Raw genomic sequence first — 21,462 nt, forward strand, 5'->3', positions numbered from 1 at the left:
TTGGACTTGGTCTCTTCTTTGGAAGTCGACAATCCCCAGTGGGCCAAAGCTGCAGGCTGCAGCCAACGAGGGCTTTATGAAGTCAGACACTCTTCTGAAGGGGAGCCTCTTAACAGTATTTGCTGTTGTGGAAAAGAACATAGCGGGAGCTGCTGCAAAGTCAGGCCATTTGGTGATGCACTTTGGGCACATCAGCATGCAGGTAGGCTCTAGTCTCCTCTCAGTTCTCAGAGCACTTTTTGGCTGACAGTGTTCTAAGGCCCAAGTTTTGGGATAGCTGGGCACCTTTGGCACCAGGACTGGAGGGTCACAACTTGTAGGATCAAGGCTCACTCAGGCTGGTTCTAGGTTCAGGTTCAAGATAGGTGGATCTTTTTATGTCCCTGAGGCTCTTCTCAGGAGGCCAGTCAATCAGCCCTTGGAGTCACTCTGGTAGTCCTGGGTGCAAGCAAAAAAATATGTTTTATGCATCAGGGCAGTTCTCTGAAGGTGAAAGGCAGGTTTCAGGCAGCAAGTCAGTCCTCTTGATACAGAAAGGCAGTCCCCTGAAGTACATAGCAGGCCACAGGTAGCAGGGCAGTCCTCTGAGAGACACAAAAGGTGATGGGAGGAATGCTTGCAACTTGTCTAACCACTGGTGATTGCTCAGGGTAGCATCCCTACCCATTGTTCCTTTGCTCACTGTTAGAAATGGGGTTTCTGCTTGACTGTGGGAGTGAATCCTAGGCAAGCAACAACCACAATCCTAGTCAGGGTAAGGCACAAGCAAACCCCAAATGAACTTGTGCTCACCCTCTGGTAACTTGGCACAAAGCAGTCAGGCATCACTTCAAGGCAATGTGTAAAGTATTTGTGCAACACTTCAAACAGTAAAAACAGTGACAACAGCACAGGAAAAGATCCTATGCTAGATTTCGAAAAGTACAGTAGATTTTAATAAATAAAACAAGACCAAAACAGCAAAAATCCAATCAGGGAAGCCGGAGATATTGAATTTCAAAATGTTAATGTAAAATAGCACCAAAAAGCACAACGCACCAACAAGGGATATATGGTTGCGCCAGACGGGGGCAAAGTCACAAGTTCAGGCCAACCACGATGAAGCACGGACCCACCACATGGACCCATTTAGGCCTGCTAAACAAAGTACCTTAAATCCTGGTCACAGACCATTGCGTGGATCCTAGGTGAGGAAGCGTTCCACAGTCGAAGTGATGCGTTGGTTCTGAGATGTGGCGAGGCTGGCGGTGTGAGGTACGACTGCTTTCGATGAGGGATGCAACAACCTGGGTCAGAGAGGTGCTGCACTGTCGGCAATGCATCGGTTCTGAAGATGCAAGGGTGATGCGGACCTTCTGCAGCAGACCCAATCCACGCAGCAGCAGCAATGCATCAGTTCTGCCAGAGGAAGTGCCGCTTAGCCGAGAAGAAGCATCAGTTCAGTTTGAGGAAGCGCCACAAAAGATGTACCAGTTCTGGTGGTAAGCACCTTAGGACTACTTCCAAGTGGTCCAGGACTGGGGTGGCACCACATGGTAGCATAGACTCACAGATAGCAGAGTCCCAGTGCAGATATAGGTTTGTTGGAAGCCTCTTAAGTCTCTGAGGCTCGAATCAGGAGGCCAGCCAACTAGCCCTTGAAGTCTCTCTGGGTTTTGGGGTCAAGAGATGCAGGTTCAGTCCTTCTCACCCAGGCAAGGAGGACAGCAGGCATCCGATCAACATAGCAATGTATGAGTCCAGCAGAGTAACAGTTCAGCAGTGTGGCTGTCCTTTCAGCAGCACATCAGTCCTTCTTCCTGGCAGAGTTTTCACAGGTCCAGACGTGTACTGAAGTGGTGGTGTATGAGGTCCAGTGCTTATACCCAGTGGTGCCTTTCAAGCGGGGAAGACTTCAAAGACACGCCTTTGAAGTACACATATGTCTTACCTTCCTGCCCTTGCTCCATACTCCCTGCAGGGGAATAGGCAGCCCTTTGTGTGTGAACAGAACACAGCCTATTCAGGTGTAAGTGAGGCCGCACCCATCTCCCCCTTCCCATCCTGCCAGGATGGCCCATCAAGTCAAACCTAAGCTCCCTAGGTGAAATACACAAAGCCACCTGATAACTGCACCCAGACATGTGATCAGAGACAGGCTGCAGGCACCAAATGGCTAATGCAAGAACATGTTGATTTTCTAAAAGTGGCATTTTCAGAATTGTAATTTAAAATCTGACTTAACCATAAGTTATGATTTTAAATCAGGATTCTGGAGACATTTATCTTCCCATTTGGGAATTATGCTCATAAAATGTAATAAGGTAATTCCAAGTACAGCCTAAAATAATGGGGCTTTACTATGATTGCTCTTTGTAATGATGCTTTGTGAGTTATTTGATAGACTCATTTATTAGACTCGGTGTTAAGCCACTGTTTTCATTGAGATAGGTCACAATAAAGTAGACAATAAACACTTATTAAATTTCACACTTCCATTTATTACACATCAAACACTTTTGTTTTCATTATATGCAAATTATATTAAATGAATAAAATTGTTTAACAGTTAAAAAATGAAATGATTCAGGCTTTAGGGATTACTTTGATACAAATGCTTTTGCTCCTTTCTGGCAAAATCACAATAACCCTAAGCACCTACCTTCTGTAGCAAGTCTGAGCTTCAAAAATCTAAACTTTTGAATGCAGAACCATTTTTAAAGCCATTCTATACCTGAGTAATGACTATAGCCCTACCACAATTGAAAAGATCTTAGATAAGCCTGTTATAGCTGCTGATGTTTGATATGAAAAATGTTGCCCACTTACGTAATTGAACATGTGACAGAGGTGGCGACCCACCGCGCACTGATGAGGGATCCACCGCAGACATGCCATCCGTCCTTTTCCTGCAAAATAAACACAACATGCAAGTGGGTCATCCAGAATAATGATCAGAATAAATATTAATGTGGTCCCTTGAAGAGAAACCTTGCTTATACCAGCATGCATGCTGATAGAAAGATCCAGCACTTGGGGTCATTCCCGAGCGAGCATCCATGATTTTCTGACCTCGTTTGGCACTACACCATCTCTTGGCGTGGGTTCCCAAGTTCAACAGGACCTCCTGTCAAACCTATACTCTACGTTCACTCAAGGTCAGTTATCTGTTGCATAAATAGTTTGGTTTACACCTAAAACAAACTTATGTACATACCAAATATTTTTTGTACAAAATGACCACATAGGACTGACCTTACTGTGAGTTTTGACATTCATGATCCAAGGTGATGCATCCATGCATGTGTGATGTCATGTGATTTGCTGCGTACCACTTATTTTCATTAAAAGGCATGTGGAGACAGCAGGTTTAATGAATGGTTGCAAGACCCAGTGTCAGATCTGGTGGTACTGACCTTTCTATATACCTTTATATTTTCTGTATACCTTTATATATAAATATAATGTTTATCAGGCCACTTAAGAAAGTGGGATCTCTCGGATGAAAACGATGGGAATCTGTTGTATTCGCTGCATGTTATTATTCAATGATCTAGCCTTATGCTGTAGCCCAATGTTCTATTGCTTTTGTCATCTTCTAATGAATATTCCACTGTTGCCTAGTTGCCTTGTTGTTGGGCTTTGCCTTGTTCTCTTGTCTGCTGTGTAACCTATTACGATTAAACTCGTCAAACCTGATTCAGTGCCTGCTTCTTCACTACAGAATTGTGGCGACGAGCTGGCTACAAGGTAAAACGCTGAACCCTGCGTGTGCATCTTGTCATCCATCATCTCTACGTTTGAAAATATGAAGTACATATCTTCGACGGCGATAAGGCAGCTTAATCGTACTTTCCTTACCTTCACCCGGATCTCCCGTCAGCCCAGCCTCTATTTCTCGTAAAGCGACGCCAAGCATAGTGATCCATTTTGAGAGAATCTCTTTCCTCAATACTGTGCGTGCCTTTTTTCAAAAGGGCAGTTTCTACTTACTGCCGCTTGTTATCACATAGTGCATGTTCAAGCTGTCTGGTTTCTCGTTTCCTTCTATGCGAATGAACTGTGTTTAGTTTGGGCCTAACGTCCTGCCTGATTTTGCCTGACATTCGTTTTGCGCATGCTCCGCACTAGACCCAAACCTGTGCCTGACTCTGCCTGGCCTTACTCGTCAAATTTCACGCACAAATCTCTGGCTGCACGTCGTGCCTGACTCTGCCTGTCATCACCTTTGTGATGTCACTGAGATTCTCCGGTATGTATATTCATCGGCACCCAGCAACTAGAATTTTTGTTGCCTGGCAACATTCTATCTTCATTTAACATTGCAGCGTTGCACTCGAAGTCGGCCACGCTGATTGGCACACCACCTTGTGGTGTTTTGTATACAGTTTACAGCGTGCTGATCCGCACACCACTACAGTTGTTTACTCTTGCAGATCTCTTTGCGATGATCCGCACACCATTTCTGCCATTTTTGTTTTGCTATTCTAGTTTCGCTTACAGATATCTACTCGGTGATCCGCACACCTCTTGCCTGCTTATACTTCCTGTTGTACGTCACAGCGGGTCTAAACACAGTGATCCGCACACTTCTGGTTTAAATATTTTTTTTCTTCCAAATGTGACTTGTTACATGGTAATTCACAAGCCTATGGTGCATTGAGTTTGGTGTTTTTTTTTTTTTTTTTTTTTGTTCATCTAGTTATTCCTCGTGCTGATTTCCACTTTTTATTCCCTCTACTCAGTAATACCCTTTCTGTCTCATTTCTTGCTTCACTTTCTCTCTGCAAAACTCTTCTCTATTTATCTTTTAGTACTTCACAGTACTATGCAGTAGGGGTGGGCGGAATTGGCGAAATTCACTTTCGCAAACTATCCCGAAAATGTTAAAAATCTCCGCAAACACGCGGAAATATCGCGAAGACGCAGAAGTTTTTTTCCCGCCCGTTCACGGTATTTTCTGCGTAATTGCGGCTCGCCAACTTACCCATGCGATTGCTCACGGGCGCGTGATCTCAACCATCTCATACTCTCGCGGTGCATGATCGCGAGAAGAAAGACGTGATCGCGCGACGAATGACGTGATCGCGCGACAAATGACATTAATGCGGGTGCGAACTGTCACGAGACAGCACAAATGGCTACCAACAATCCAACATCTCGTGGAGAATGCGACCGGATCGGGAAAACTTGTCGGCGAACGCGGGGATTAAGGTAAAGTGATCGTGCGCACGTGAGAATCTATTTTTTTACAGAGTGAGCAAGAAAAATGTTTCCGGTAAGATGCGGATTGTGGAAATTTTGACATTTTCGCGCTCTCCGCGGAACGCGAAAATGTCAAATTATCGCAATTTCCGCGAGCGGAACGGAATTTTAGCCCAGGCCTACTGTGCAGTCTGTTACTCCTCCTCCTTCATTTCTAGAATGTCCAGGAGAACCCCCTGTTCGATGGGAGATTTGGTTTGATGCTTTCAAAACTTATCTTGAAGCAATAGGAGCTTCCAGATTCAGCAGTGAACGCAAAAAATGTCTTCTTCTTCATTCCTTAGGATTCGAGGGAAGGTCCATATTTAAACATCTACCTGAAATACCTCACCTTCCAGGTGATGACGTAGATGATTATGAAGATACGATAACAAAACTCAAAACCAGATTCGATAAACAACCTAGTTTAATGGTCTTGCGTCACAAATTCTTCAAAAGACATCAAAGTGATGGAGAAGATGTTGACTCCTACATCTCTGTGTTATGCAGACTGGCCTCTCTCTGTCAGTTTGAGACATTTACAGATCAATTGATCAGAGATCAATTCGTTTGCCAATGCAAAGACAAAAATATTCGTCAACAGTTGTTGTCTTTAAGTAACCCCACTCTTGATGAGACAATCAAAATTGCGAAAAGTATTGAGACCTCCCAGATTTCTCTGAAAGAACTAGAAGACAAATCTCTTGAATCTGTAAATGTTGCAATAGGAAATGTAAAGGGTAAACAGATTGATTTTCGGTATTCTTCACCAAGGAGTACAGTTGGTATAAATTTGACAGACCGTTCCAACACAAAACAAATGTGTTATCGTTGTGGGAACCCTCCACATCAGAAGGGTGGGAAATGTACAGGTGTCAATGTGGTATGCAATTACTGCAAAAAAGTAGGTCATTTTGCTAAGGTATGCTTAAAGAGGAAAAATCAGAAAAAGGTTGTAGCTCCTAGGTAGTCTCAGTTGTCACGGATGTGTGTGATTCTGAGCCAGTTGAAGGTGATCCATCTAACTGTGTTGATCCCATAGTCGAGATTTGTGCTGGTGGTAAGTCTCTACATTTTTTTTGTCGTCGATTCTGGTGCCAGGATCACAATGATAACGCACAAACTGTTCAAAGAAACGTAGGGAGGCAGAACGCTCAAGCCTCCTGACTGCTCCCCTGTTTCACATGAAGGATGGAGAATTGAACTTTTAGGTTACATTGAGGATGTTTTGGTATTCAAAGGGAGGACGATTAGAGGTAAAGTTTATGTCACTCTCAAGGGGTTAAACATTGTAGTTTGTTACCACCAAGGGTTATTTGGGATGATTCTTAAGCCAGGTTCAAAAGAACAAGTTCTTGTAGTTTCGGAGGAGTATCATCAGTGTGTGTGGAAAGAAAGGTTTCCTTCTGTCTTAGTGATAGACTGGAAATGATTTGGGGTTTCAAACACAGGATCATTGTGAAAGATGGAGCCCTTCCCGTAAAGCACAAGTTAAGAGGTATATCTTTTAACATCAGGCATGATCTTGAAAAGGAGCTTAAGTCTTTGTGCGCTCAAGGCATCATCGAGCCTATAGAGTCTTCCATTTGGCTTTCGCCTTTGGTCGTTGCACGCAAGAGATGTGGGAAGTTACATGTTTGCGTTGACTTAAGGTCTTTAAATAAAGAGATTTGGGTCTACTCCCACCCTCTACTCAAGATTTGTGACCTTTTTGCGTGTGTTAGAGGCTCAAAGTACTTCTCCAAGTTAGATCTTGCCAGTGCCTATCATCAAATAGAATTGCATCCCGATTCACACCCCCTCACAGCTTTTGTCTCATTCCTGGGTATGTTTCAGTACAAACGTATGCCCTTCGGGCTAGCTTCAGCTGCTTCTGTGTTCAAACCCATCATGCAAAATCTACTGGGTGGCATTGAGGGAGTTTTAGTGTTTCAGGACGATGTTTTGATCCATTACAAAGACGTGCTGTCACATAACTCCTTATTTAGTAGAGTTATGGAGATCTTTCATGAGCATGGTGTTGAGGTCAAATCAGAGCAGTGAAAATTTCTCAGTGAGGAGATTGAGTATCTCCGACATCTTATTTCTGGTGAAGGAATTAAACCCAGGAAAGGCCTGTTGGATGCCATTACTCATGCTGCTACGCCAGTTAACAAGACTGGAGTCAAGTCACTACTTGGTCATTTGGAATATTATTCCAAATTCCTTTCCAATTATGCTTCCATTGTACGCCCCATTAGCTGCCATCTTAGGAAAGGTGTTGAGTTTACGTAGTCTGATGAGTGTGCATCTGCTCTCCAGTGTGCGAAAGAAGGTCTCGGCAACAGTGAAGCACTTAAACCTTACGATCCTGATCTACCGTCATGCATAACTGTTGATGCTAGCCAAGTTGAGTTAGGGACCATATTGACCCAGAATCCTTGCAATGACGAATACACCATCGCATTTGCTTCTAGAGTCCTAAGAGATGGGGAGCTCCAGTATTACGTCATCAAGATGGAACTCCTGTTTTGTCTTTGGGCCATTGAAAAGTTTCGCCCATATGCATGGGGCAGAAATTTCCTTTTGAGGACTCACCACAAGCCTTTGGTCAGTATCCTTGGTTCTGGTACTAGAAAGTGTTGTTCCCCCAGGATTGTCTGGATGGTGTCTCGCCTTATGCAGTACCAATTTGATATCATACATATCTCTGGTGGCAAAAATATCAGGGCTGATTTTCTTTTCCGGTTTCCACTGAAAAAAGGGGAAGTGGAACATGGTTTTCAATATTTTTGTGAGGCAGACTCGGATGATTGTTTTGTAGCTTCCCTCGATCTACAGGAACATGATATTGGCTCAGAAGAAAACTGATTGAGTGCTCTAAGCAAGGATGAAATTTTGCAGCAAGTGTGCGATTATGTCAAGTGTGGGTGGCCCAGAGAACACATTCTTCTCCACTTCTCCAACTGGATTGGAAGGTTGAGTCATAGATATCTCTGGAGGGTGGAGTCTTATTACGCTCAGACAAGCTTATTCCCCCGCTGAGCCTCATAAAGAGCATCATTTCCAAAGCTCATGATGGACACTTGTGCTCTACTCTCACTAAGCGACACATCTGTGAGACCTTTTGGTGGCCCTCAATGGATGCTGAAATCAATGATGTAGTAGAAACATGTGCTGTGTGCTGGTCAGCTGACAAAGGGTTCAAAGTTGCGACTCCACCCCTCCTCCCCATCGATTGTCCATCCGGACCATGGGTCAAGGTTGGTCTGGACATCATGGGTTCTTTTGAAGTTTTGCCTGGTGGTTGTCGTTTCATTTTTATACTCATTGATTATGGGTCCAAGTGGCCTGAGATCAAACTAGTCATGGACCCCTCCTCTGCAAATTTCATACTATTTCTTAAAGAAGTTTTCTTGAGAGAAGGGGTTCCTGAAGCCATGGTTACAGACAATGGAACACAATTTATCAGTGCCAGTTTCCAGTCATTTTTGCAGTCTTGTAACATCAAACATATAAAAAGTTCTCTTTATCACCCCCAGTCCAATGGCCTTGTCGAGCGCATGAATTGAGTGGTGGGTGACTGTATCAAATACACCAAATCTGGAAACTATGATGTTGTGTGAAATCCCTGGACAACATGATCTGGTTCTACAGAACAACTCCTCATTCTACTACAAAATATCTCCGTTTGAGCTGCTAAGGGGAAGGAGAGCCAACACTAGCTCTAAGCCTGCCTGGATGAATAAATGGGTTAAGACCATATCTAATGTAGAATGTCTTATGAATCTCACCAAAGAGAATGTTTCTGTTTCTCAGTCAAAGCAAAAGTCTTGGTATGACAAGAAGAGAGCTGTAAGGACTGTCCCTGTGGTCATGGGAGATTTAGTACGTATAAAGTCTCCCACACATGCTAAAAAGGGGCAAAGTAAGTTTGGTGCGCCCATTACTGTCATTAAGGTGGGAAGGAATGCTGTTCAAGTTGAGGGAGGAAAATGGTGGAATGTGGGAAAGATTGTTACCGTCAGGAACACCCCACTTGAGGAGTCTGGTTCTTCGCTAGGTCGTGATGTCTTGTGCCTGCCAAGGTTTCTGTTAGGAGAAGCCCAAGACCTAAAATTGTTCCCAGCAGGTACTGTCTTTGAATTTTTGAAATTCTGTATCACTGCTAATTTCTTTGCTTGTTATTGTCTTACTGTTATTATTATTTTTTTTATTTATTGAGAAAGAAGGATATGTTGTATTCTCTGCATGTTATTATTCAATGATCTAGCCTTATGCTGTAGCCCAATGTTCTATTGCTTGTGTCATCTTCTAATGAATATTCCACTGTTGCCTAGTTGCCTTTTTGTTGGGTTTTGCCTTGTTCAAAAAGGTTTAGTGGGTGGTTAGAGCTGGACGGTGAACTGCCCTTGTCTCTTGTCTGCCGTGTAGCCTACTACGATTAAACTTGTCAAACCTGATTCAGTGCCTGCTTCTTCACTACAGAATCCGACCTGGGGTAGGGATGTTACAGATGACGGCTGGAATGAGTTCCTTACCTGAGCATGTTATACAGCTAGAAGAGCTTCAGGAAGGCATACCTGGATTAAAGTAATATAGCACTAGTACTACAAACCATCTAGATTTCATAATCAGGAGGAACGCAGGTCTGATGCACGTTGTCTGGTGTGAGGGTATTTAGTTTACATTGACTAAGCTCTGCACTTCTAGACAGAAGTATTAAATGTTATATTCAATACCCATGTCCATAGATTTCCAAAATATATGCTGCTCCATCTCTCGATTAGACAGGCATTCCTTTTGAATTTCCTTGGTGATAGACAGATCTCATTGGCTTATGCACAGTCTGACAATTGATTATTGCAATAACTGACCTTAATACAGTGTTAAATTAGTAGCCAGTTAACCTCAATACAAAGAACCCAAATTCCAACCAATGAAGAGAGAGTGCCTTACCCTCCACCTCACATCATCTGTGTAGGTGCATAATATGTATGTGTTATATCTGTTCAGATATTCACCACTACCTTCGGATTAGGTGAGAAACGTAATATTTTTCTAAAAATAGAAACCTCTTCAATAAGAAGCCTGGCACACATGAGATGCATTTACTGCCTGAACCCCGATCACAAGCCTAAAGACTGAAAGATTTGCAGAACATTCTCGGCAAAGACTATGGGACTCATTACGAGTAACGGTGACTGGGTCCGACCGCCATGCGTGCGGAGGTCCCACACATACAATTATGATGGTACCGCCACCACTGCAGTCGGATTCCACACCTTTAACATTGCGGCGGTGGCTGCTGACAGCAGCACCGATGCGATGTTAGAAAGAGCATGTTGTGCATTTCACTGCACTACGTGGCAGGCACTACACTGTGCCTGCCACTTGGTGCAGGGAAATGTAGGGGTACCATGGGTACCCCCAGTACAACCACACCTCTCCCCAACACAAGGGGGGCCCCCAAAGGTCCCCTGAAGACATTCTTCGCCAGCCTTTCAATGGGGGTTCAACCGCCACGGAAAGGCTGGCTTCCGCCGGCATCATAATTTTGCCATTGTGAGCATGCTGACCGATCCACCAGGCAATCGTGACGATTGATACCGGCAGAAAAGTGGCGGACGGGCTTTCCGTCCGCAGTGACACCCACAGGCATCATAATGTGGCGGGGGTGAATCTCATGATGATGGCGGAACAATCGCCACCGCCGGCCCAGCGGTGGCTCTTTTTCTGCCATTGCAATGAGCACCTTTCTCTTTTGGGGTTGTTGAAAAAAAATCTAAAGCAATGGATGTTGAATAATCTGAGGTGAGTCAGTCCAGAGCACTTCCCCTGATGAGAAGAAAACAACGCATAAATGCCATTTGGACACTAATACTTGATACAAACATGCGGCCCTCAGGCAAGACTCTCTAATTTAATGATCAAGAGTTTTCTCACTTGTACTGGAAATCTGAGGTGAAATGGCCTCTAGTGGTTTTTGATTGGTCTTTAGGTCTTTTGTATTGAGGTTCACTAGCTACTACTATGTCAAATATAAGTTTATTAAGACCATAGTCAATAAATAACATTGAGTCATCAACTTATTCCATTACACCCACCGCCCTAAAATAAGCTGTTCGATTTTGAAATTCTAAAATAGCCTGAGAGCCCAAATAATATCTAAGAAGTTCATTGTGAATAAGAATTTAGGGGCATATCAGCAACAACCGGCGATAATTATCGCTCAGCGCTCTTAGCGTGAGGATAATTATTGCCGGGTAACGTGGATTTTTATCGCTGAGATAGCGTGCTATTAGCAACGCTTATCTCCTCAGCTATAAGAATCCTCATGCTAACTGCCTAACGTGAGATTATCGCTGGAAACCCAGAGATAATCTCACGTAGTGTGGCGTTAGCTTGCTGATAGGGACTCACAAACTTAGCCATGATATCCACCTTCCATAGGATATCATGGCTAAGTCAGTCCTGAAGCAGGCGTAAGGAAAGTAGCGATAACAGGGATTATCGCTACTTTTCCTGCCGCTATGCTTCATAGCGTGGGGCTTGATGATCGGAGAAATGTCGCTTAGCGACATTTCTCCTGTCATGTTAGGTCAGGAACGCCCACTTTGCATCTCATTAGAGATGCAAAGATGGGCGTTAGGAATCCCGACACTAAAGCAAGGTTTCACGCGTTAGCGTGGCCTTGCTAATTAGCCAAAAACGGACGCAAAAGCGGCGATAATTTTTTATCGCCAGCTTGTAAATATGCCCCGTACTTGCTTCCAATAGCGTATTTACACTATTTTCATTTAAAACCAGCTTTATAAACTTCTTCATTTCCTTTCGTGAAAAAAAACATTCTAGTAAAATAAGTGCATTGGAACATTTCACGCTTATTCCACATTTACGTACCTCCCTCCAAATTCCATTTACATGCCTTAGCCACCTCAAGGCAAGAATAAAGGGGATATAAAATCATTTATACATTTTAGAATAGCTGTTCTCATTTTAGGCTTTGGTATTGCAGAGATATAGGGTAAAAAATCACTTCTCCAAGAATCCCTTAATTGCACAATATTTGCAAGTAACTGTGGGCAGTTCTCCTGTTACTGGTTTCGTTTTGGCCACCTTTTGACTGGCTCTAAGCAGAGGTTCTTCCTGCTCTTCAAATCTGACCCGTGTGCTGATTTGAGTATGCTTTTGTAATTTTGTGGCATTTTATCAATTGCTTCAGTCCTCCTTCTGTCTTCTTGCTTGTCAGTCACAGCATGGAGTGGACAACTGATTTATGTTGTGGTGTTTGCTTGTATACAGTCCTATTTTGTCGATTCCCTCTGAAGTGGACCTATCACGCACGTCCTTCAACACATGCTTATGTCATCACAAATTGTACTGCAACATGCTCACAAGTTTGGGATCGGCTTGATTCCTTCCTTGTTGGCAGGCTTTCAAGCTTTCACCAGTTTTATATTGCTGTGTGCTCTTCTTTTGACCAACCCATTGAACGGTATTGCTGTGTTGACTAAAAGGCTTCAATACCATTAGGCCTAGTACTTGCTACATAAAAATCTTATAAATAAAAATAAAAGGTGGCAACTGCCCCCCCCTCCCCCGCCTTTAGGACTTCAGCTAATTTAGCCTTGTGTTTAAAGGGGGCTTGGATTTTCATTTCTGGGTTCCAACCCCTGCTCGCCACCCATTCCATCTGGGCACCAACACCCCCCTCCATTGTATAGACAATTCTAGGACTGGCTGACCTCCAACCAAAAAAGTTATTTTCTAGATTGTCATGCTGAGGGTGTGTGTATATATATATATTGTCTGCCATCTAGCAAGTAAATCTCTCAAAGAGGCGGCAGTATCGGACAAACTTCTCATGGAACCGGAGCGCAGCGCTGTGGTGGCGGCGAATTAGGCGTGGCCTAGCAATGCTGTAGCATGGGCCTACGTGACTCCCAGAGATGTGAGGCGATGAGGACGGCATTGTCCAGGTTCAGTCATGAGGAACACTTCATAGATATCCTGCACAAGAACCTGGACCATCTGGGATTTGGAGGGGCCCGCTGTAATCGGAAGGCTATGTGGATATGAAGACCCTCCTCAGGAGTGCAGTCAAGCCTCACCTTCAACAAGATAGAAAGTCTGTATAGGCGCTATGGCTTTCAGGCTAGGAAAACATTGCAACTGTCTGACAGAATCTATCGAAGCCAGTGCTCAAACAATAGTGAAAAACATAAAAATATACAAAATACTATCTCTAATTAAGGCCAAAAATGGAGACCTGAAAACCAGATCCCGGCATAACAACTCCTGCATAGCGAAATCAACAGATACAGAGAAAATGCCACCATTTGACGGACATGCTTTTCAGGGCTTACCGCTTTTCGAACCTGTAGTATTGTGTGCACTTAGGGGCATATCAACAAGGGCTTTATCTCTGCTCCTTTGGCTTTAAAAGCCAAAAAAAGAGAGTTAAAACTAGCGCCCTATCAACAACAGGGTGCTAACATGCAAAATTGCATGTTAGCACCCTTTTACTCTACGCTTCCCCTTGCATCTCTAATGAGATGCAAAGGGGGCATTCCAGAGTAAAATAATAGGAGAAATGTCGCTAAGCGACATTTCTCCTATTATCAAGAATGTCGCTAACACTGTTAGAGACAAAAAAAGCAGCGCTAACCGCGGTTAACGCTGCTTTTTTACGTCTGGTATTTTTCAGACTTAGCCATGATATCCTATGGAAGAAGGATATCATGGCTAAGTTTGCCTGTCCCTATCAACAAGGTAACGTGAGATTATCGCTGGGTTTCCAGCGATAATCTCACTTTAGCCTGTTAGCGTGAGTATTTTTATCGCTATTGAGATAAGCGTTGCTAATAGCACGCTATCTCAGCGATAAAAATTCACGCTAGCCGGAGATAATTATCCTAGCGCTAAGTGCGCTTAGAGATAATTATCGCCGGTTGTTGTTGATATGCCCCTGAGTTTGCTGGCAGCACAAAAAACTTTCAGATTAGAGATCGAATTCTGAAGATGGTGCGAGATTTGAAAGACCTCCAATAAAGAGGCAAAACTATCTGAAATGAAAATGAAATGAAAAGAAGAATTTAGTAAAGCGCACTGCGGCCAATGCGGCTTCCTGGCGCTGGGGGCTCATACATACTCACAGAGAAGACCCAAAAGGACTAGCCAGGAAAAGCCTGAGAAAAAAGAAAAGTTTTGAGGGCCTTGCGGAAGTGACGGTAGATGGGGATGGAGCGGATAGCAAGAGGGAGGCTATTCCAAAGCCGAGGGGCCAGAACCGAGAAGCGGGTACCTCCGGTACGAGATTTACGAAAGCGGGGAATGTGAAGCAAAGACAGTGATGAGGAACGAAGAGTGCGAGCAGGGGCATGAGAAGTGATAAGAGAGTTAAGGAACTGTGGAGCGGAACGATGGTGAGCCAGAAAGGCCAGGCAAGCGAGTTTAAAAAAAGATCTGAAATGTACTGGGAGCCAGTGAAGAGACCTAAGGGCAGGAGTGATGTGAGAACATTGGGTAAACGAAGAATAAGTCGGGCCGCCTGATTTTGGATGGCCTGAAGACGGCGGGTTTCATAGGCCGGGATGCCAACATACAGGCCATTCCCATAGTCAAGGCACCAGATGATTAAAGCGATGACTATAGTTTTGAGAGCATCAACCGAGAAAAACCGAGAGATCTTGCGAATGATACGAAGGGAAAGGAAACATGAAGAAACAACAGAACTAATTTGTGAGTGCATAGACAGGTCTTGACTGATCTTAATGCCCAAAGTCCGGACAGAAGAGACAGGTACCGGGGGAGGACCAAAAGAAAGAGGCCAATGAATAGGGGACCAAGGGTTGGAAGGGCCACCGGTGAGGACAAGCTCCGTTTTATCCGGATTGAGCTTCAAATGATTGGAGCTCATCCACTGCGAAATAAAAACTAGAGTAGAGCAAAATTTAGGAAGGGAAAGAAGAGGGGATGAAAGATCGAAAACAAGCTGGAGGTCATCAGCGTAGTTATACACGGAAACCCCCAGCTCGAGAAGAAACGAGACAAGAGGGCGTATATAGAGATTAAAAAGAAGAGGGGAAAGAGAAGAGCCCTGCGGCACCCCACAGGTGACCGAACGAGGGGGAGCGGAAAATCCGGAAAGATGAACCGCTTGCGTCCTGCCTAAAAGGAAGGACGCGATCCAAGAGAGGGCAGTGCCCTGAATGCCCGCTGCGCTGACACGGTCGAGAAGAATGGCATGATCGACCGTGTCAAATGCAGCGGACAGATCGAGGAGAACCAGAGCCTGGGGGAGGCTGATATCAGCTTTCCCCTTAAGTTCATCCATGACCACCAGCACCACACCCTCTGTAGAGTGGCCAGGGCGGAAACCCGCCTGGTGGGAGGCCAAAAGACGATTCTCCTCGAGATAGGTGGATAAGCAAGTAGTGACGTAGCTTTCAAGGATCTTCCCAAGATAGGGGAGCAGAGAAATGGGCCTGAAATTAGATAACAAAGAGGGGTCAAGACTAGGTTTTTTAAGAATGGGAAGAACGATAGCAGATTTGAATGAAGAAGGGACAGTTGCCAAAGTAAGAGAAGCATTAAGAAGATATCTCATCCTACCTGGATTTTATGCTTGTAGTACAAGATTCCTGCAGGGCCTTTACCACCATTAAACCGCTTGGGATACCCTTGCTTTGCCTGGTGGGACTTCAGACAGCTCACAAAGATAAACAAGGCTTTTTAAGGGTCCACAACAAGCAGTGCTCTTGGTCAAATCCTGTAGAGAACAGCAAAACGAGACCAAAGCAGGAACCTGCTCACTGCCTTCATTATCGGAGGTTTGAAAGAAACTTCACCCCCCTTTACCTAGCAGGATGACTTGCACAATTGTGGATTCTAAGCATTGCAATTTTCTCACCTGGAACTGAAGACCCTACACAACAGGTGGCGGCCTTATCCTACTCACGGATATATCAATGCTCCAGGAAACCCACATGGACCCTCCCTCACATCGGAGGACAAAAATATCCTGGGAAAATGGGCAGGACTAAAAGTCCCCTCCTCCTACTCTAGAGGAGTAGGCATATATTCAGGGCCACTTAATTATGCGATTTCGCATCCTCGGTAATTTTTTCATAACGTTAGATTTGCTGTTTTTGCCTACATAATCCATCATCTGCAGCAAAATGGCTTCATATTTTAACAGAAAAATGTGTTTCTAGCTCAAATGGTTCAAAAGTTTGTAAAAATGTGGCAACACATGTTTCAGCACAGTGACAGGCACCTTACAAAGGTTGACTGTTCACCTTTCTTTAACTTATTGCTTTATTTGTGTGTTGAACCTTGTGTGTTAAACTGTTATTAATGAGGTACAACTAATGCTCACACAGTCTTAAAAAGCATATAAATGACAAAATAATGAATACTATCACCAAAAGTGCTGCATAATTTGGCTTTTCTTGCCACATAATTTACTCGTCCCAGCTGCCCCATTCTACTACTATGATCCCCAAAATGACCCTTTCTAGACTCTTCCCGCCTCTATCCCTCTTTTCATCATCTCATACCCTTTTTACTATTCAGATCTCCCAGAAAAGCCTTTCTAAAACCTTCCCTCTGACTCTTCCCCCTCCACCACCAATTTACTCATCCCAAACCTCCTCCTACTGATATGAACTGAAAAAAACACAAAAAAACGTTCTAAACCCTTCCCTCTCCTATCCCTCCACTATTCCTTTTCAATCTAAATAACAGACTAACATGTCCACCGCTCAAAATAATGTCATATTTCTCTATACTAATTCCCCACTAATCCTGTTTTGGTTTCGGAGTAGCGTGCAACTCACTGAAAACTTCTTCAAAACCTCATCAGGGGTAGCAAGCGCTATATAAATGCAAACGCTTCCCTCTTCTATCCCTCCACTATCCTTTTCAATCCAAATACAGACTAACATGACCACCGCTGAAATTCATTTCATATTTCCCTGTAATAATTCACCAGTAATCATTTTGGGGTTTTGGGTTCTGGAGTAGCGTGCTACTCGCCGAAAAGCGCTTCAACACCCCATCAGGGCTAGCAAGCACTATATAAGTGTACACCCATTCCCTCTTCTATCCCTCCACTATCCTTTTCAATCCAAAATAAGAGACTAATATGTCCACTGCTCAAATTAATTTCACATTCCCCCATAATAATTCATCACTTTTTGCTTTCCGGAGTAGGTTGCTACTCACCAAAAAAAGCACTCCAACACCTTGTCTGGGGTATTACACGCTATATAAATGCAATTACAATACAATACAATATGGAGGAAAGTGAAGAGTGCGGAAGCTGGGGATTGGAAGTGTGGCTTTTGGGATTTCCTTGCCCTGTATGGGAATATTAATGCATCTGCATTGAAATAATCTCCCTTCTGGAAGAATCTGTCCTCTAGATTCATGGATCTTTCCTGGTCTAATTTAATCTAAAAGTTTTGAAAATAATCCATACTGAAGAGCTACGTTTGCGTGGATGCAATGTGAGGAGACATTTATGCAAGGCCGCTTGGTGCTTATCAAGGAACCCATTTTGGGGCGGACCTGCCCAATTCTTACTACAGGACAAATGCACATTGGATGTTACTATGTATCACATAATGAGATCCGGATGAGAATGTGTGGCTGCCGAATGGCTATTGGTTCTCTGATGATATTCAAAAGACACATGAAAACGCGTTGGTTGTTCCTTTTGCTGTAATATTTAGATTTGATATGTAAATGCAAATAAAAAGAAGAAACAAGAACATTCAGCAAAACGGATTTGGATTCTTTTTTACAAAATATTGGCTGAGGTGCACCTCAATCTGTTTTATAAATAAAATTACAGATGCTCACAATGAGAACCGAACCTGTTTAGGCCACGCCTGCACTTGAGTTTACATACAAAATACATGTAAAAACCGCTAGGATATTTTAAAAGGCAAGGTCATCCTTAAACTTATTTCTTTAATTAAAATTTCGGGCACCAAAAGGGATAGTGTGTGTGTGGTGTTTGTGTGGGCATGTATAACCCAAGCTGTTAGGGCTGGATTGGGGGGCGTGTTTGTGTGAGAAAGTCAGAGAGAGATTGAGCAAGTAGGAGAGAGGGAGCAAGAGAAAGAAACAAACAAAGAAACAAAGACTCACTGCTTCATATAAAAGTGACACCCTCACATCCAAGTGGTGTGTATCCCGATTATCAAATACAGAATTTCACGGGACACTAACATTGAGGGTGACAAAATATTTAAAGATACGTATGTGCAGATTTTCTATGACTACCTCCACATGTACCTTGATGATATATAAAAAAAAGTAAATCAACACTTCTCTACATGGCCATAACTTTTGATATTTTTATCCCTTGATATTCTGGCTATGAAATTTGCGTGCCACAATATTTCAGTATCCTTGAACCCGATATTCCAGAGTACAATCCCTTATAACGCCCAGGATAATTTGCCTTGTGCCATGCTCCAAATTTAAAACAATATACAAATATATTGATATAGCAGGATGGACAGTTAGCTAAACAGGCAGGTCTGAACAGGTATGTGGAAAAAATGTAGAGCAAATGGAATATGAGGCCATAAAATGAGCAAAATACACCGGCTCAAACGGTGCATGTCTATTCGGAAAAATATACATGATTCCTCGTTTTCTGTCTTAGATCATGTGACCAGTGCTCAGCATTTATCATTAAAGGAGGTTAGCATGCATATCTTCACGTGAAAAGAAGTGGCAGTGTAAAGTCACAGGAGTGATAAAATGAGTCACAATCATTAGTAAATACATTAGGTTCCACCTAGGTGATTAATAATAAGCTGTTTTGAGGGAGCATGGCCACAAACATGGCTAGGTAGCGGCGTTCTTCGCAAGCTCTGCTGGCCCCATACTTAATCCTGCACAAATCCTGATCCTCGACGCCCTGAAATAACGTGAGAGTTGTCGGAGAATGGCAGCAGTCGGGAGGGCACCCGCTGGGGTGTGTGGAGCTCCGTTCTGCCGAGATCTGAGGCTTTGTTGGCGCGGCACCCGATATGCGCCTCTGCAAGATGGCGGCTGGCCGAGAGTGACTGGTGGTGGAGGCCGGCTCGGAGACGTGCGCAAAAGTGGTGAACCCTGTGAAAGGACAGCCGCCAAGGCTACGGGTGGTGCCGAGATGCATCCCCACCCCTCCCAACAGCAGCGGAGGTTTGAGGCCCACAGTCGGTCGCGAGAGACTCCAGCAGCAGAGCGTGGCAGCCGGAACCTGCCGCACAGTCGAAGGAGGAGGGGGACTCTCACTAGTACCAAAATGACTCCGACGGCCTGTGCGGACCCAGCCGCAGTTTGCCCCTAGTAGAAGAGACAGGTAGGAGACTCAGCAAGGGGGAGGTTGGCGTGCCACTCCTCCTACCCCCGCCAAAGTGAAGCTGTCACATAGTGGGCCGGAGGCATCGGCTCATCTGCAAGACACGGTCAGAAGCGGATCAGAGCCGCTGGACTGCAGGCAGACGCCTAGAGGAGATGGGCCCATGGTGACGAGGGATCCAGACAGGCCCCCCGACTTCTGTTTCCCTAATAACGGTCCCCGCATTAAAGACTCCTCTCCCGGTGGGGCTTGTGAAGACCGCAGAGACCCTTGGGCATAGTGTGTTGTATGGAAGATTATCTGCGGTGGTCTTGGACGCCGACAGGGGCCCACTGCGGTGCGGTGCGGCGCACAGTTGCCACTCACGCTGGGTCAGCAGATGCTGCCCAGAGACAAGGAACTGTGTGGGACAGAGCGGAGTGGCGGGAGGGGCGGCGGGCCGTCCTGACTTAGTACTGTGTGGCGAGCCACCTCGAGCATAGCCCTGCAAGATACCCAGTGGGCAGATAGTGCACAGAAGAGTCTTTCAACCAGTGGGGGAGCTACTGGTTGGTAGATCGGTGAGTGACACCAGTAAGCGCAGAGGAGATCCCAGTGAGACCCCCCACTTGTATTTGGACCACCACATTGTGAGACGTGAAGGGTTACCCTTGCAAGACCTCTGAGGCCCCACCTAAGGGGTTACTGCCATACTGGGAGTTCCCTGATAGCCCAGGGGGAGACACACAGGGAATCCGCCCCAGGCAACAACGCTGGCTGCATGAACTGGGAGAGGTGGACGGCAGTGGATGGCTACCAGGGCGCCTAAGCTGGCTAAGGATAAGGAACCTAAGACATCTAAACAAGGGAAGCTGGACCGTTTTACTAAAATCCTTCCAGAGACGGGGGGAGCAGAGGGAGGTCCTGCCCCCCTCTCAGATGCGGACACGATCCTACAGGCCATACATGCATCCCGAGAGAGCCTTGAAGGAAAGATGGCAGAAATACAGACCGAGGTCACGTTCCTGCGCCGAAACCTGAGAAGGGTCTCCGAAAGGGTCACAGAGGCAGAGAAGCGCATCTCTGATTTAGAAGAAACCTCACGATCCACACGTAAGGACATGGTGGGACTCATTGTGACTATGAAGGATGTGGTCTCGAGAGTCGTTGATGCCGAAAACAGAACCCGCAGAAACAACCTAAGATTTATAGGTTTCCCGGAGAATGTGGAACGCTCTGATCCAGGACATTTCCTGCAGACTTTTCTTAGAGATGCTCTTCCGGAGACACCGCTTTCATCATGTTTCGTCATGGCGAGAGCACATCGAATGCCCAATGTCCGTCCGTCACCGGGAACACCCCCTCGGCCACAGATAGCTCGATTCTTGAATTTTCAGGCCAGAGATCTCATACTCAGAGAGATACACAAGAAGGGGGAGATTAAATACTAAAACACAAGAGTGATGGCGTTTCCGGATTGCTCGTAAGATGTCCAAAAGCTACAACGCACCTTTGATCCCACCAAGGCAAAGCTTCGAGCCCTCGGGGTCCAATACATGTTACTGTTCCCAGCCAAACTTAAAGTTAGATTTCAGGATACCACACAGTTCTTCCAGACACCAGAGGAGGCGTGGTCCTGGATCGAAGAACGGCCTCAGCTGCAATGTGGATTGACGGCGGCTGCGGCCCTGCCCACTGACAAAAGACCGAGCCCCAGCGTGCAACAACTTAAGGAAAAACGGCGGAGACAAGTGCTAAAAAAGTGGAGTGCTACCGTTGGGGAAGTCCCTGAGGTGGAAGGAACAGGGAGCCACCGTATCAGACATAGATGAGGACACTGCCCAGGAGCACATGTCTCGGCCCTCCCGGAAATCAAGTGACAATGGAGACTCTGATCAGTCCGAAAGGAATGA

General features: G+C 44.9%; 1 protein-coding gene across 2 annotated transcripts in view; it reads right to left on the reverse strand.

The window, feature by feature from the left end:
- The window catches only part of LOC146806060 (chymotrypsinogen A-like), a 66,998-nt gene that overhangs the window by 26,672 nt on the left and 18,864 nt on the right, over positions 1 to 21,462 (reverse strand). Inside the window, exon 3 of one of the 2 annotated variants that reach the window (XM_085623366.1) lies at positions 2,842 to 2,888. In XM_085623366.1, coding sequence (XP_085479492.1) covers positions 2,842 to 2,888 — 47 coding nt within the window. Of the gene's footprint in view, positions 1 to 2,808; positions 2,889 to 21,462 lie in introns of both variants that reach the window. The other variant, XM_085623365.1, reaches the window with a different exon arrangement.

This window comes from Triturus cristatus, chromosome 8, assembly GCF_964204655.1.
Source record: "Triturus cristatus chromosome 8, aTriCri1.1, whole genome shotgun sequence".
Classification (NCBI taxonomy): domain Eukaryota; kingdom Metazoa; phylum Chordata; class Amphibia; order Caudata; family Salamandridae; genus Triturus; species Triturus cristatus.